The following is a 16886-nucleotide window of genomic DNA, read 5'->3' on the forward strand; positions in this document are numbered from 1 at the left end:
TGTTTACGTTCTTGATTATGTATTTAGTTGTTTGTTTTTGTTTGTCAGTTTACAGAAGGCAATGATGGAGCATCTAATGAAGACGCCAGTGGACACTGGAGACTGGACAGAAGGTGACATTGGTGCCATGATTTACATGTCTAATGATTTCTACAGCAGGGCAAAGGTTATAGAACTCATACCAGAAAACAAGGCCAAGGTAGGATTGCCATCACATCAGTAGTCTAACTTGAATCTCCACTGTCTATTTGTATCAATTTCAATCCCAACACGATGGCGTGTATTTCAATACTTGGAGTATGTAATATACTTTCTTATCTGAGATTAATCAGTGGACCTTTCGGTTTTTGTATCAATTTCATTCTTAATATTTTAAGTGATCGATTTTAAATATCTGCATGACTTTTTAAACATTTTTATCAATGGTATTTTAATTGTAATTGCTTTTGTGTCTTTGTATTGCCAGAGGAAAACAAATTGCCAGTTGTCTTATTGGACAATAAATGTTATTTTATCTCATCTTACCATAGAGGAAGATCCACTGATGGAATTGGAATTGAATCATGTTATTGTTATTAAAACTTTCTATTATCATATGGTAATTAATGAAGGTGTGTTCAGCCTTCACTCTGCTTTACATATTTTTCAAATTTTACACTATCCCTAATTACTCTACAGGTTGAAATGATAGATTATGGAAATACCAATGTTGTAACTGTTAGTAAGCTTCGAAGGCTAACTTCTGAGCTGGCATCGATTCAGCCATTTGCTATACGCTGCCATCTTGCTAACGTGTTCCCGGCCGGTGGCAAGGACTGGACAAAGACTGCTTGTGAGTACTTGGCTGGCAAGCTGCAGGAGCTGGAATGCTACATTTTGAAGGAGGTAAGTGTAGTGCTTTGCATTGTAGCAGTTTTCATTACAATTCTCATCATCAGAAAGTTACTGTAGCACACCATTTTTCTGAAGAAATATTAAGTACATGTATTAAAGAAATCTACACCACAAAAAAAAAGTTGTTCCTTAGGTTTTTTTTTTTTTTGTTATTTTTTAAATCTGAATTTATATAGCACCTTTCACAATTTGAAGAATATACAAGGCACTGGCATCATAATTTACCTGGTCACTTGATGCTGAGTTTGCAAACAGGCACATTTTGTGCCACTTTCTCTGCTCCCTGGGGAAGAGTATCCCTAGTCATACTGTTTAACCCATAATTTCAGTGCCATACCCTCTTACTAGGTATTAATTTATACTCCTGAGTGGAGAGAGGCAAACGTAAGTAAAAGTATGTTGCCCAAAGACACAAGCAATGCGAAGAGCGCCCGTCTCAAACTCCTGATCTCATGGTCAGAATTCCAACACCACACTGCGACACATACTGCTACAAACATCATTCGTTAAAACATCTTCAGTATATTGAAGGCAACAGCATACCAGATGTAGTAGTTAAAATTCCTAGCTCAAAGATTTAGAAAGAATAGGCAGTATTTGGATCCAAGTCCATATTGATATAAATCCCTCATTTTGTTTATATTATCTTAATTTAGGATGAAATAAATAAAGATGGCTCTTTTCCGATTGATCTCCTGTATAAGAAGTCATGGAAAGAATTAGCAAAGGGAAAAAATACTGAGGAGACGGAGCTTGTGTCGGAGCTTTTGATAAACGATGGCTTGGCATTACCCAGTCCACAAAGGTATGTATGAGTCTGAGACAAAAGCATTTACCCCATCCCTAGTAGTAGATTTCTAGATAGACAGTAGCATACTATATGTGTTATAGTTTTGTAGGTGTTAGAAATGAACACCTTTGGCCTTTAATCATTTTTCTGGCCTAGGGAGGGGGTTAGTATCTGTCAAGGGTCCCACCCAAGTTTACAGGATACGAAATGTGGAGTGAAGAGTATGCCTGGTGGAAAAAACTTTTACATTTTGATGGCTTTTAGCTGTCCTTCTAATGTCTGAGCATGTGCTATTTACCCACTATACTAGGGATCAAAATAAAATTTATAATTTAATAAAAAAATAAGCTAATTGTGTAAAGCAAGTAAACTTGAAAAAAAAAATCATATGGTTCATTTATTATTTTCATCATTTTCACAGGGAGGGGGTTGATGGCATTGTACACTTTTAAAATAGTAAGAAAATGGCAATTGGAAATGTATTAGTTGTTGTTCCCAAAAACCCCATAGCCAGCCAAATTTTAATGTTACAGATTGAATTTACTTGTAAATGGTCAGTTTGTTTATACACAAGTGTCATTTTACATCTCTGATTAATGATGTGTTTACAAGTATTGTGTCTCAAAATACCAGGGAATCTTGCTTTATCTTTCTGTAAATTTGACGTAAACAAGGATAAACTTTATGCTAGTAGCCAAAAAAAAATACCAAAAGCCTGATGGTGTAATGATGGGACCATGTTTCACTGTGCTGTCCTAAGCCTTCCTAATTCTTCTACTAATTCCTACCTTTTAGATTCACACTTGCTATTTAACTTTTTAACACAATTTATTATTTGTGTTCCATGGATATTCATGATGACGTAGGCTTTACATGTTCCATTACTAAATACATCAACAACTTTGTACATTCTCAAGCCTAGACATTGAAAGTTGGCCCTCATCTAAAAAGCAAAAACAAATCATGCACCATTAGGTGAAAGGCCAAGCATGTGTTTTCTCTCCCTGTGCATTAATGAATAAATTTTATTTTATTTTATTCAACTTAACTGGATCACAAAAAGAAACGCCATAAAGGCAAGTACAGAACAGGTGAATAAGCACCTCTACAGAGCTGTTTTACCACCATATAAAGATCTATTAAAGCTATAAAAATAATATAATTTGTATAAAGATTTGTCCAATTTGCAAAAAACAATTAAAATTTGAATAGAAAATGTTCATTATCTAACAACAACCAGGGCAGTGACAAAACGAAACCCATGTGCAGATATTATCAGAATTTTTACAAAATAAAATCTTCAATAAAAACATTAGATTTGTTTACAGCCATTTAGGGGGTAGGGGCATTTATTCAAGAAAAATAATGAATACCCAATGCATTTATTCCAAATGAGGCTCCAGAGGGGGCATTTACTCGAGGATGGTGTTTATTCAAAGTGGGCCGTTTATTAAAAAATGTTACTAATTGTTAAATATTCTGTAGTCAACAACTTTGCCTTTAAATATTTAGGTTCTCAAAAAGGAGTACATATATATAATTGCTCAATAATAACATGTCAATCTTATAGCGCATCACACCACGACTTTCACTGCGATTTACATCATTACCCCGGTCATTGGATTTATGAACACTATAGAAAGCATTCCATGGGGCTGCAGTCTTGTTATCTGTGCATTGGCAGTTTCAACTTGCCAGATGTCAATTTATAATCCTGGGTGTAGTGAGGATGGCATGAATAATGTGCCCTGCCAAAAAAACAAAAATAAGTGACCAATTTCCAGTTTGAACTCCGGATTTTTCAATGGTAAGTCTGCTGCTTTACCACTGTGTCACATGCCTAATCATTTACAAACTGTAATTGTTTATTTAACAACTTGTTTTATGTTTAATTTATGTTTGTATTAAGGTGAGGTAGATTGACACACTTCTTTGGGGGCCTGGTAATGAGAATTTGAATTATATCCGCATTGATAATTTGTTCGATGAAAGTCCGGCCCACAGCAAAAAGTCGGTCGCTTGAATCATATAGTGATTTCAACACTTTACACCAAGAACGTAAAGCATGATTAATAATGTCAATGAAGCCATCTGATTACCAATAAGATGTGATGACATAAAAACAGATTTACAGTTTAATATGCATTGCAATTAAGACTTGTACATTGCATCGGTGGATGTAATCAATGCAACTTGTTACGGTTATCGTAAATTGACTTGCAGCTTGATTACATGGATTTAGATCAAAGACAACTGATGCTTAACTGAAATTCAGCATGATTAAATATTATCTTAGCCTAATCCAGAATTTTAAAAAGTTTGTTTTAATCTTTTATGTATTAGTGTATGTTTTTTTATACTGTAGAATATCGGTCATGACAGCCCGTCATATATTTGATAGGATTTTATTTCGGTTTAAATATCTTTATTTTGTAAAACCTAAAGGTGTGAATTACTGCGATAGCTACTTGATGAAATAGAATCAAACTATTCTATGCATTTTCTTCTTTGTATAAATGGTACATACAAAAGTTAAAATAAGTTATACAATAGTAGTCCTAAATATATAAATCTTAAAGAATAAGTTTTTGCTTAACAATTTAAAATTATGAAACCATATTACTTAAATTGAATGCAAGGAATTAGGCAATTGCCAAAGAAGATAAAAACCTTGTGTTGGGCTAGCCCAAAAAGTAAAAAAAACATAGATTAGAATGACGACAAAACAATAAGCGGCCAGACAGACAATACGTAATACTAAGACAAATGTCATTTATAGTATTACCATGCCTCTATCCAATTCTACGTAATTCTGTTAATATCATTTGTAAAATAGTTTTTGCCTTCCCATATTAGGATCATATTAATTACCCTGATGCAATCAAGAGTAGAAATATCCAATTCTGCATATGCTAATATCATTTGTAAAATTGTTTTCACACTCCATATTAGAATCCTACCACATATGTCATTAGTATTACCATGCTTTATCCAATTCACTGTAATTCTGTTAATATCATTTGTAAAATAGTTTTCACCCTCCCATATTAAACTCCTACCTTACGTCATTAGTATTACCGTGCCTTTATCCTTTTCTACATTATTCTGTTATTATCACTTGTAAAATTGTTTTTGCCCTTCCATATTAGAATCGTACTAATTGCTGACTGAAGACAGTATATTGTCTCTTCAGATAAACATATGGACGATATAAATAATTAAAAAATTAAATATTATGTTTGTATAAATAAATAACAAATTAAATTTTTTTTAAATTTGTACTCTTGATTTGTTTCAGAATAATGCAAATAATGAGTATGTACAGTATAAATATATAACAAATTAGATATTTTTTATTATTTCTTCTCCTGATTTGTCTGAATGATGGATAAAAAATTGTCAACAATTGATTTTGGCAGATGGTTTCTTTATTGATGTTTTGACTATTGCTTTTCAAATTCAGACATTATATAAATACAACCCATCTTATGCGCACCTGTATCGTTGACAGAGATTAGTTGATTAAATGATAAAACCACATTTACATTTTTCAATTGAACAACATGCGTTTTGAATCAAAGGGAAAATACCTGCCTCACATTCAACACTATTATGTTAATCTCTCAAAACAATTGCTGTTTTCATCTGATGTCGTTAAGATCGCATTTTTACAGCATAAACCAATACAATTGAATAGTAATTTTATACTGTATTGTATTAGCAGGCAGGTCGTTGACTTATATGTGCTGGTAGCCACTTTTATATTAGAAATAAATATTCTGAATCAGGCTAGGCCGATTGTCAAGTAATTTTCCATGATTTGTAGAGGGCACTGTTGGCCTATCATGCTCCAACCAGGGAGGAGAGGGGTATAGCTACAATTGGCTTCATAGTTTTTTTATTTAACTATACTATTTATATTTGTATTATTTTATGTTAAGTAATTTTTAACATAAATACACATCATTTTTTAATGTTGAACAGTATATTGTTTTTGTTATTATACATATGAACTTAATATTTGCTCTACCATGAACAGCTACAGGCGGTAAGCTTTCGTAAGTCATCATCATTGATAAAATTGTGCATGTAGTGGATAATGTAGCAAAGCCTTTGGATCTATAAATGCAAAGGCCGGAATCCGGCTCCTACTGTTTCACAGATAATTCATTCAAGCTAAGCTCTCTTATGGTGTAGTGTTTGAGCAGGGATGAATTTGAGTAGCTGAGTATCAAAATAGACAGTAAAATAATTCACAATTCAGGCCTGAAGTGTTGTCACTCAGAATGTAAACTGAATAGATGTAATTATCTGACACATAGTATTATGTTATTAAATCTAATGTGTTTTGGCAGAATTTTTTTTGTTTAGAGTTATCGAGTGACAGCAGCCATTTCAGTGAAGAGGAAATGCAACTTGATTGTAATGATGATGAAAATATATAGTAATAGCAATAGAAAGAAATAAAAAATACAGAAAAACAGGAAAATAATTATATATTAAGAATACTGTATGATTAACAGTTTCTGGTAAATTTAGCATCAGTATGCTAAAATAAATAAATATGTATAAAAATAAACAATAAAATGATGATGATGATTTCTAATCAATTATTTAATATTTTGGAACTACCAATCTATAGCATAAGTAAACTACACTATACTAAGAAAAGGTTCAATTAAATAAAAATAGTAATACATTGTTATTATGTTAAAAATAACTGAAGAGGATTTGCTGCTTTCCAATCCCTGGGTCCTGGGATGAAACCCAGTCACACCAGGGTTTTCCTTGTACGTAGGCTCCACAGGAAAAAGGGTCCTAGCCAACCTTTTTCCCACCTTTTTTCACCCCAGTTTTTAAATATTTAAAAATCTGTGTCTCATTAACCACTGTCGAAACACGGAACATGGGCAGTGAAATAAATAAAATAATTTATAATAATGATAATTAAAGTGATGGAAGTATCATAACAAATATTGATTAAATTCAGGCTTTGGGGGAAAACAAAATTTTGGTATGCTGTATAACTGATTTTTCACACAAAAAGCATATTTGACGGGGGGGAAAAGGGCGTAACCACCACTTTTCTACCTTACCACCACCACCCCCATTTCTAAATATTCAAAAATCTGTATCTCATTGACCACTTTTTTCGTCAAATATACTTCTTGTGTACAGCGTATAAAAAACAATTTTTCTAGAGACTGGCTCTTTGATACTAAACTTCATAAGGAAATTACTGCAAATAAACATTGTGATGATACACTTACTAATAATTGGTAATTGTTTTTAAATTCTTGTCTTCATGCGGTTTATCTGAAGCAGAAATAAAAAATGAAAAAAAAACCAAAAAAAAACCATGAAATTAATTCTCTCTTGACTCATCATATTAAAAACAAAATTCTTATTTAATTTAAACAAAATTATTGTTTTTGAAAGTGTAGATGCCAATCAACCAGAATGGTTTTTAATTAGGAAGGCCCACTGGCCAAAAGCAGCCCACCAGTGAATATAAAATAGTCTGCGTAAATATGACGGAGTACCATGGAAAATACAAAATGAAATATATTAATACATTCACACTGTAAATTTATGTCATTAATAACCTTTCAAATACAATCCAAAAGGTTGAAAATTGTCATTTCAATGTACATAGGACTAGGAGTGGGTGGATGTTGTTGATTTGATGTACTATACTAATGTTAGTAATGAACTTTGAAAATGATGTATTAAAACATTATTGCTGTAAATTTATATCAACCTTTAAATACAATCCAAGCAGCTTGCAAATTAAACAAATTTTATGTTATTTTATATGTTAGTGGATTCTATGTGTAAATATGAACTTTGAAAATGATGTAGGAAATGTATTTTAAACATTAATTCTGTAAATTAAAGTCAACAATAACCTTTCAAATACAGTCCAAATGCTTGCAAATTAAACAACCTGTAATGGTAGTGTACAAGGATGTACTGTATGTTGGCGATTTCATGAGCTGTTCTAAAATTATTAACTGTGAACTAAAACATTAATTCTCTAATTTTATGTCACTGATCAAAACCTTGCAAATTATTACAAATTTTCAAGTTTATTTTCGTCGAATATCATTTTTTGTTTTCGAACGTTCATGTTATTTTAAATTAACTGTAAATTCAAAACATGAATAATGTATATTTGTATGCTATAGATAAGTGGTATTTTACCATACATCTGCTATTACATTTTTTAATCACGACAACCACTTATTGATTTAGTTGTCCTGTGTTAGGCCTACGTTCTCTTCACCGATTCGGGTTAAAATACATCTTGAATTCAGACTATTTGTAGTTCAGTATTTGTAATACAATTTATACACAAGGGACACAATTGAATATTTTTACTTGTATAAGTCTGTAGTTACAAATGACATTTTAGATTTTATAATACAGTTGAAATTTTGTTTTATCGATTTTTCAGGAAGAAGAAAAGACAGAGTGTTGAATCAGTGGATGCACAAGAATCGGATGAAGCCCTCAGAGCTTGTTCAAGACTTTCCAAATATTGCATTTCTGATGTAGATTGTGTGCAAAAGGAACTCCTAGCATCCGATGTCACTGAACACAGTAAAAGCAGAAAGTATGAAACTGAACCTCCTGAAAAACTTGCAAAAAACAAGGATGGTTTAAGCGGCGGTCTTGAAGAACATCATTTACCAGAGGTTGATCAGGAAAGTCAATGTATGAAAGATAGGAGCAGCATCTCTTCCGAAGGCATTCTTGCAGCTGAGAAGCGAAGAGAGATTGCAGGTAACATCAATGATGTTGAAAACAACTGTTTTCGTATGGAGAGTTTGTCTCTATCAGATCAAGAGGGTGAATATGACTCTGACAGAGATAGCTATCGTAGCTCAGTGGACAGCAGTGTCTGCAGCCTTGATAAGAACAGTGTCCATAGTACTACCAAGAGTAACAATATCCCACACTCAGACAATAGAAGTACCCAAAGCCTGGATAGATCCAGTGTTCATAGCCCGAGTAATAGCAGTCTTCATCACTCGGATGAGAAAAATTCCCATAGCTCTAGTAAAAATAGCATCCATAGTCCTCCTGAAAGCAGTATCCATAGCCATGGTAAAAGCAGTAGCCATCACTCAGACAGAAGTGTCCATAGCTCTGGTAAAAATAGTCCTGTTGAAAATATTGTCCTTAGCCTGGGTAAAAGCAGTGACCAGAGCCCAAGTGGGAGCAGTATTCACGATATTGGTAACAACAGTGTTGATACCTCTCGGAAGAGCAGTGTACAAAACTCTGGTAAAAGTAGTGCCTGTAGCAGTATTCCAAGCAGTGCCTACAACTCTGATGATAGCTGTTTGCCTGGGTCTGACATTGCCGAATCTGCTGCGATTAAAGACAGTACTGCCAAATATGCTTTGGAAACTCAACAAAACAGGGTTGTAGATATTGACAAAACTTCCACACCAGACGAATGCAATGCCAACTTGGATTTCGATCTTAGTTCAGAGATCAGTTTATCAGATGGGGATAATGAACCAGTTGCTAGAAAAAGCACCATTGTGGAGACTTCTGACCAAAAAATCTCAGATATCTGCGATCAGATGTCGTCTCATGGAAAGAGTCAACCAGATGATCAAACAAGTAATCCATATGTACAGTATGGTCCATTTGAGATGCCCACATGCAACCCATGCGACATCGTTGTTACTTTTATAAATGAGCAAGGTATCATCTATGGCCATGAGATTTCAGAAGGTTAGTGGATTTTAATATTTGCATTTTATTTCTCTGTCACATTATTAAGAGATTGGCTTAGCTCGGTCGGCTAAACTTGCGGTAGCCACTGTGTGTGCGCTGAACAGTGGAGATCCCTTGATCCCTGTTTCAGTTTCTTGGATATGCTAACAGCAATGTACAGAAATCAACTTACTTTGCTTCCCATAGATTATTCCTTTTCATCTGAAAATACATTTAGCACAGACACAATCAACATTACCAAAGGACATTGAACAATGGATTTATTTGGTGTAATCGCCAAGGATGACCCCGAAAGTCTGAAGACGTATTACCATGTGCATGTTAAAAAACGCAGTATACTCTTCAGAAAATACAGTAGTGGGGGAACAGTTGAATTACAGGTCTGCCAGTGTACCACCCAATCCCCAGTGTGGTCCACCAGAAGGACCCCACTGGAAATACGTCTTCAGACTTTCGTGGGTTATCCTTGGCATTTGCACCGAATAATCCATCCATCAATGTTCTTTGGTAATGTTGAATGTGTCTGTGCTAAATGTACTTTCTGATGAATAGGAATAATCTATGGGAAGCAAAGTAGGTTGATTTCTGTACATTGCTGTTAGCATATCCAAGAGCCTTCCTCTACTATGTGTACAACAGAAACGTAAGCATTCTGTCCTACAGTCCTTTGGTCTTTAAGGATCAATATTCTTCCTCACTAATTCATTATACATGTTACCATTACTCTAAGTACCCAACAACGACTCAAACTTGTTCTGTGAAAAGTGAGATTTATGGCTTAAAGATGTAATTATTCCCTGGTGTATTGCCACAGTATGAATTTAAACTGAGCATGTATAAGACATCACTGGTGCCTTTCAGCCACTACAAGACAGGTCAGATGAGAGATTATGTTAACTAATGAGAGCTATAACATAAGTCTTTTTTATTCTACATATATCTGTTCACCAACTTAATCTAACCAATAAAGATTACAATAAAACCTTATAAAAACTGTACCGGCTACCGGTACATGTCCTAGCAGTATACACTGTGTATAATAGCCATATAAATTGGCCTTGATAAGATCGATAGATACACAGGCCAAATTTTCTAGTTTAGCCTCAGGCCAACTGAAGTATTTCAGAATAAGATATATTGCCTGTTTAAAATTTTTTTAAACCTGAAACAATTTTTTAAAGAAAGCACTGATTTAGCTTATTTGCAAGCCATCAATTGAGTTTATTAAAACTGGTTTTTTTTTTCTCACCTCTGTTTTCTTGATAGGCTAGTAAAACCATTAAAGTCACTGTTATTTAAACAGTGGTCTCAAATTGCAAGAAATGGTACAATGGTTTTGGTTCCCCTGCATAGTCTGTTTTTGTGGCTTTCCTGTGTTTTTTTTAATTTTAGGGTAGTTTGTTCTCTTTTTTTTATCTGGGTATGTGCAAATAGAATGGTATAGTTGGACCCTCTTTTATTTTTAATTAATAAAATGGGTTTTTTAATTCTTAAATTAAATCAGATATTTTGCACATGGTTATACCAAGGAAGTGCTACCTTATGCTATCTATTCCTTGTCTCCGTCGTTGTTATATCTTTTTTTTAACAACCCTTGAAAGAACTGTGGTCTATATAAGACTAACAATCTTCTTTACTTAAAAATTGTATTTTGACTGATTATATTCAAGTCAGATGAGCAGAAAATTATTTTTATAGAAAATATTTGCATATTTGATGTAGGGATATAGGAAAAATCAATCATGCCTTTTATCAAGATTAATGATACAAGAAATGGCAATTCACAATTGAAATTAGCAATATTTCTATGAATGTATACAACATTTTATGCTGTTTTGACATTCATATATTTTATTATTATATGATTTGCAACTTTGGGATGATAGAAAATATACTGCATTTTTTATGTCGTTCTTTTCATTTCATCATCAAATTACTGTATGAAATATACAGTATGTATGGGATGTTTTATTAACCTTTCATTTCTAAGGATTGATACTATGATTGTGAGATGGAATGCAAGCATCTTAGCATGTTGACTGATAACTGCAAACATACTCATATTACAATGTGTTACGGCAGCACCACAAGAAACTGCAAACCTTAATATGCCAGTTCACTCATCAAGAACAGTGATGGAAAAGCCTATAGTCTTTAAGGAAAAAAACTTTTCCTTTGCTCTCTATTCCTTCATAACATTACCACATACTCTGCTACAAGATACAATAAGGGTGCGTTCGGGCGAGAACCGGAAAACCTTTACTAGTTTCTTACCGGTAAAAGTATCCGCGGGTGGTCTACCCGTTAATGCACAACTCCAACACAACACCGCTTTCGAAAAACCATTAACCTCGGATGTCAATATGTAAATGCCAGTTTCTATCCCATAATCCCCTTTTATACCTCCTCGCTCGGCCCTCTAGCCTCTCTCCCTCTCTCTAAAAAAAAAACGCGCGATCCATTTCCCGATTCTCCCGAACGTAATTTATAATACAGTAATTAATAATAATACTTGACATATTTTCGACTGCCATTTCAAAATGATGAATTTTTACCAACTAACGGCAGTTGTCACAACGTTGCTAGGTATCCAGGCGCGATTGTTCTTACAAGAACAACCACAACAAGACGGCCTGGAAATGGCAGCCCTGATGATTAGATTGTTTATAAAAACAGAAAATTACTACCATTGTCAAACAAATAAGCAGTGGCCCCATGATGATGATCGGTATGCAAGCGGACGCGAGTAATTAACAACCTGGATTCTAGGCTAGCCCTCCGTTGAAAATATTATTTTATCGAGCTTTTCAGTTTTGTTTTTGGAAAATAACTGTAAAAAGAATCGGGAGAATTAAAATGTAAACAAACTTTAGCTCTGGCGCGTGCCGAAACAATTAAAAAGCAATCAAAAAAGGATTAAATAGGATTAAATGCTCCCTGCTGCTAATGCATGCGCAAATAGGCCAGTTTTAATCCTCCAGAACACTGCAATTTGCAGCGTTGGGTTATCGGCGAATATCAGCAGGCGGTCCGCGATTAACACCCGTTCGGGCAAAAACTAGAAATTGCTGTTACCGCTTTTACTCCGTGTTCAACACCAAAAAAAAACTCGCCCGAACGCACCCTAAGTCATCTGACGTAAAGACTTCATATGGATCCAAATGGATATTTGTAATATATTTCATTTTGTTGATTACAGTAAAGATGTAGATGCAGTTTGGCACTGTGGAAATGGTTTGGTTTTCCAACCTCTCGTGTATGGGGGTTTCATTCCTTGCTCTTTATTTTACTGGTGTCTTTGAGAAAAGGACTTGATCTGCATTGCTTCTCTCTACTTAAGAGTTTATATGGGTATCTGGTGGGGTTGCTTGCTCCTGTACTGATTACTAGCAGCAACATTTGAGCATGTGGATCTAATGACCTGGAAATGACCTTTTTTTATCTGAAAAGGTCAACAGAACACACCCCGAGAAGGGTCGAGGACAAGCCCCATGAAGCTGTAGCATTCTAGTCTAGCATGTAAATGGTAAATTTCATTTTATGTTTGGTGCAAGTGATGGTTTGGTTTATCAGAAGGAGGCTCACTCAATTGGGGTTTGGTCAAACATTGGAAACTTCGCTAGTGAAAGCCTAAGGAAAGGAAGATGGGTGAATGTTTGGATTGGTTGATAGAAATTATAAAAGATTAGCTGTTTCATGACTACTCTGCATAAAACACACATTTTAACACATACACTGTAAAAAAAATGTACACCTCATATATTAACGTATCTTGTATTGGCTTCAGTATTTTTCTCTTTATTCATCTACACTTCTAAATTTACTACTACATGTCTAGGAATGCTCCCCAGTGTGCTTCAAACATTCTATGATTTATGGAAATCGCAATTGCAATACAGATCACTATTTATGATATAGCAAGAGATCATTATTTTACGATCCACCAATTCACGGCACTGTAGGAAGCGGCGCTCACAAGCATGAACCACACTACACACTTGCATAGTTGGACGCTGGAGGCTATCCATTTGAAATTTAAGATGTAAACAGGAATATATTCTGACTATTTCCTCCATTGAATGTTGTTTTCAATCCACACTGTGAATTCATCTTTAGAAAAATACCTCATTGAACAATCACTTACAAACGGTTACTAAAAGCCTGTCGTAAATTTTCATTATATTGCGATTAGAAACATGTATTTTATAATTGCTAAGAGAAATAGCTGTTAAGTTCGTCTAATATCGTACATTCCATGGGCAATATTGGAACAGAACCTGTGGACATATTTCACGGTCAAAATATCTATGCTGCTCGTGACCTGGGAATTGATAGTAAAACTAAATAAAGTAGGCCTAAATTCTGGTAATTAACCTAGGCGGGATTGACACTAATACCATTTAAATTTTAATGAAAAAAAATGTAATATTTGTTGACCAGAAGAGCCTTAGAGATCAAAATTACATCAAAAAAACCAATACATGTTTCGGAAGAGTGCTAGCATAACCAATGCAGTTGTTTATAGGATTTCAGTTCAGTCTTTTTCATTGTTATTGAAGATGCTCTAGTTTATATTTACACTAGGGAGAACAGAATAGAAGCTCTGAGCTAATGCCATTCAAAGACCAAAATCCACGCTAGTAATGCTCCCGTAACCACAGTTGCAATGAGCAATCTTTAGAGAAAATATTGCAAAATCGCTCAAGGATTGCAGCGCACGTTTAACCATGATGCAAACTTTTGAACCAGCATCTGCCCGTAAACGCAAGTTGGTACTTAATGAGTTCATTCGATATAGTTTACTGATTTTTTTATGTATACCTAATTACTTGTAAAGTCGATCTGTTGTAAATCATTACGTATGGCTTTATGGTTTGTCTCTTATTTAAAATCAAGACTATTTTTAATTACCGGACCTAATGGCAAATTTGCCTCTCAGATTCAACATGTAATAGAATAAATTTAAGACCAAGACATCAATCTAACAAGTATCCAATATTAATGCATTATTTAAGGAGAATAAATGATACACCAAATAATTAATAATAATTTTATTTGTTATATAGCACACGTATCTATTTCAGGTCAATGTATACAGATCATTTAAGCCAATATGTCTAGATTTAGCACCAGACACTAATCTGGCATGCATCCCATAATATTAGTACATTAATTAAAGATAATAAGTAATACTTGCAATCATAAATTATAATTTTATTTTCTTATGTAGCACATGTATTTATTTCAGATCTTTGGATAGTATCATTAAAAACAAAACTGATTGAATAATTTTGCATTCAGTCAGCAATTTTGGGAACAAAAATTATGTTTGAGGCAACTATATTCAAGTAACATTTTTGTAGTTACAATCATTTTGACACTCCAACTTGCAGTGAGATGCAGTAATTAGGAGAGGGCAGCGTAGATCAGTCAAGTAAAATGTGTGCGAACTCAAATGCGAAGACCTACACAGAGCTTTGTTTCCTAGTTCAATATAATTTTACTGCAATCTTTTAATGGTCATGTGGAACCTTCAATACATACCAAGAAATACAATACAAAACCTAAATTTCAAATTAAGCATTTGAAACCATGGCTAAATTTCACAATTGGTGAATAAATATTTTATATTTATTTCCAACGGCACACTTGCTAAAATTCACCTTTCTGTGATGTATGAACCCTTCATTCGTCATTATACTGTAAGAAAATAATTAATAAATGAGAAAAAATAATATACTGGCATACGCACCAATCACATGTAAAAGCTTTTTTGGCCTGGGCATTTATATGTCAGAGGTTAATACCCATCATAATGGTGTGCTATAAATGCCACGGCTTACCAATCTCAAGAAATATATGTCAGATAGGAACAATATTTAATATGCTATGGCACCAACAAGGCTTACTCTAGGAAGTAGTTTGTAGTTGTAAGACAACTAAATTGCAAATTTGAAAATAGTGAAATAATTATATACTGTATTATTATAATAATAATAAATAATAGAGTTAAAATTCTAAGAATTCTTTGGCAAATCTGATGATGCAAATACCATCTTTATTTGAAACATTGAGAATTATGAGAATGGCTATGGAAATTGATTGTTGAACACACCGTGTGACCCTAAGTACCCGATTCTGAAATTCAGAAATTAGTATTATGTATTAATAATTCATAATGGTGTGGGCTATATCCTTATGAATGTATATGTATTACGATTTAATGAACCTTTACACAGTGGCATAACAGCTTTGAGCTCTCACTAGTTTAAGCCAGGGGCCCCGGAGAATCAAGGGGCACCCCCACAAATTATTTTTTTTTTACAAACAAATAACCAAGTGAAATTAAACCATGAGCAAAAGCATTGACACATGAATATGATAGATATGTTTTTGTCCATAAATATTTATTGATTTTAATTTGATTTTTATTTATTGTAATATGTTTATTAGTGCTTTTTTTTTTTGGTCAAATCATGATATATAAACTTAGAATTTTAATGTGTAAAAAAGACATTAAAATACATCATAGAATGCTAAAAATGCCAGACAGCCACTGGGGCTCTCCACAGCCCCAGGCCCCAGCGTTTTGGGCCCCTATAGGGCCCCTGCCCAGGGCCGCCGGCCCCTTTGTTACGCCACTGCCCTTACATCATATTCAATTTTTTAGTTATTAATACGAAGTTAAGAAGTAAAATGAAAGTTATAAAATGGTAAAAGAACCATTTAAGTCCAACATTTTGTTATGAAGTTACAAAAGTTTAAACATACAGCTGTTTAATAAACGGTATTTGAGAAATCAGCCTTCAAAGTTTACAGTTTTCGGACATTTAAAGGCCATAACCAAATTACAACATGGCATGATGTATACATAGAGAAATTCTCTATGATAGATATAAAGTTTAGTGCACTGAAATATATTTTGAAAATTTTCACATTCCAACATGTTTTGCCCATCATGTTCGAAACACGACTTGCGAGGAGTGACTGATTTGGCTTGTCTTCGCCACATATTGGTAACTTACAAGTAATGTCGGATGAAATTTTACAGTGGACATATAGCCTAAGTTTAGATAAAACATTGTAAATTTCTGAAGCTGTTTGATGTCTTTCTTTGTCAAACTAGCCCCCTCCCATTACCCCTTTTCCTGGAATCTGGATTTGACATACTTGTATCACATCATAGTTTTATTGACCTCACCCCTGTTTGAATTCATTAATTTGAAGTCTAATGTACATTAGGACATTAACCTATCATATATTTTAAGAATATTCATCAACATTGAATATTCCAAGTTGTCACAACATTTGTAGCCTCTGTTGGCCTGTTTTGTTCGACCTAAGTGGGTTAATGCACCAATCTAATTTGTTATCAATTACGGTACCTAAACATTTGTATTCAGAAGCTACATAAATCTCAGTACCCACAATGTTTAGGTTTTATGTTCTG

General features: G+C 33.9%; 1 protein-coding gene across 1 annotated transcript in view; it reads left to right on the forward strand.

The window, feature by feature from the left end:
- LOC117108935 (RING finger protein 17-like) overlaps positions 1-16886 on the forward strand; it is a gene marked incomplete in the record, with an annotated part of 110795 nt that overhangs the window by 19279 nt on the left and 74630 nt on the right. Inside the window, 4 exon segments of the mRNA XM_033251119.1 lie at positions 49-199; positions 679-885; positions 1551-1699; positions 8142-9433. Coding sequence (XP_033107010.1) covers positions 49-199; positions 679-885; positions 1551-1699; positions 8142-9433 — 1799 coding nt within the window.

This window comes from Anneissia japonica, unplaced genomic scaffold (assembly GCF_011630105.1).
Source record: "Anneissia japonica isolate Jap-2015-1 unplaced genomic scaffold, ASM1163010v1 scaffold987_len1640505_cov201, whole genome shotgun sequence".
Taxonomy (NCBI): Eukaryota; Metazoa; Echinodermata; class Crinoidea; order Comatulida; family Comatulidae; genus Anneissia; species Anneissia japonica.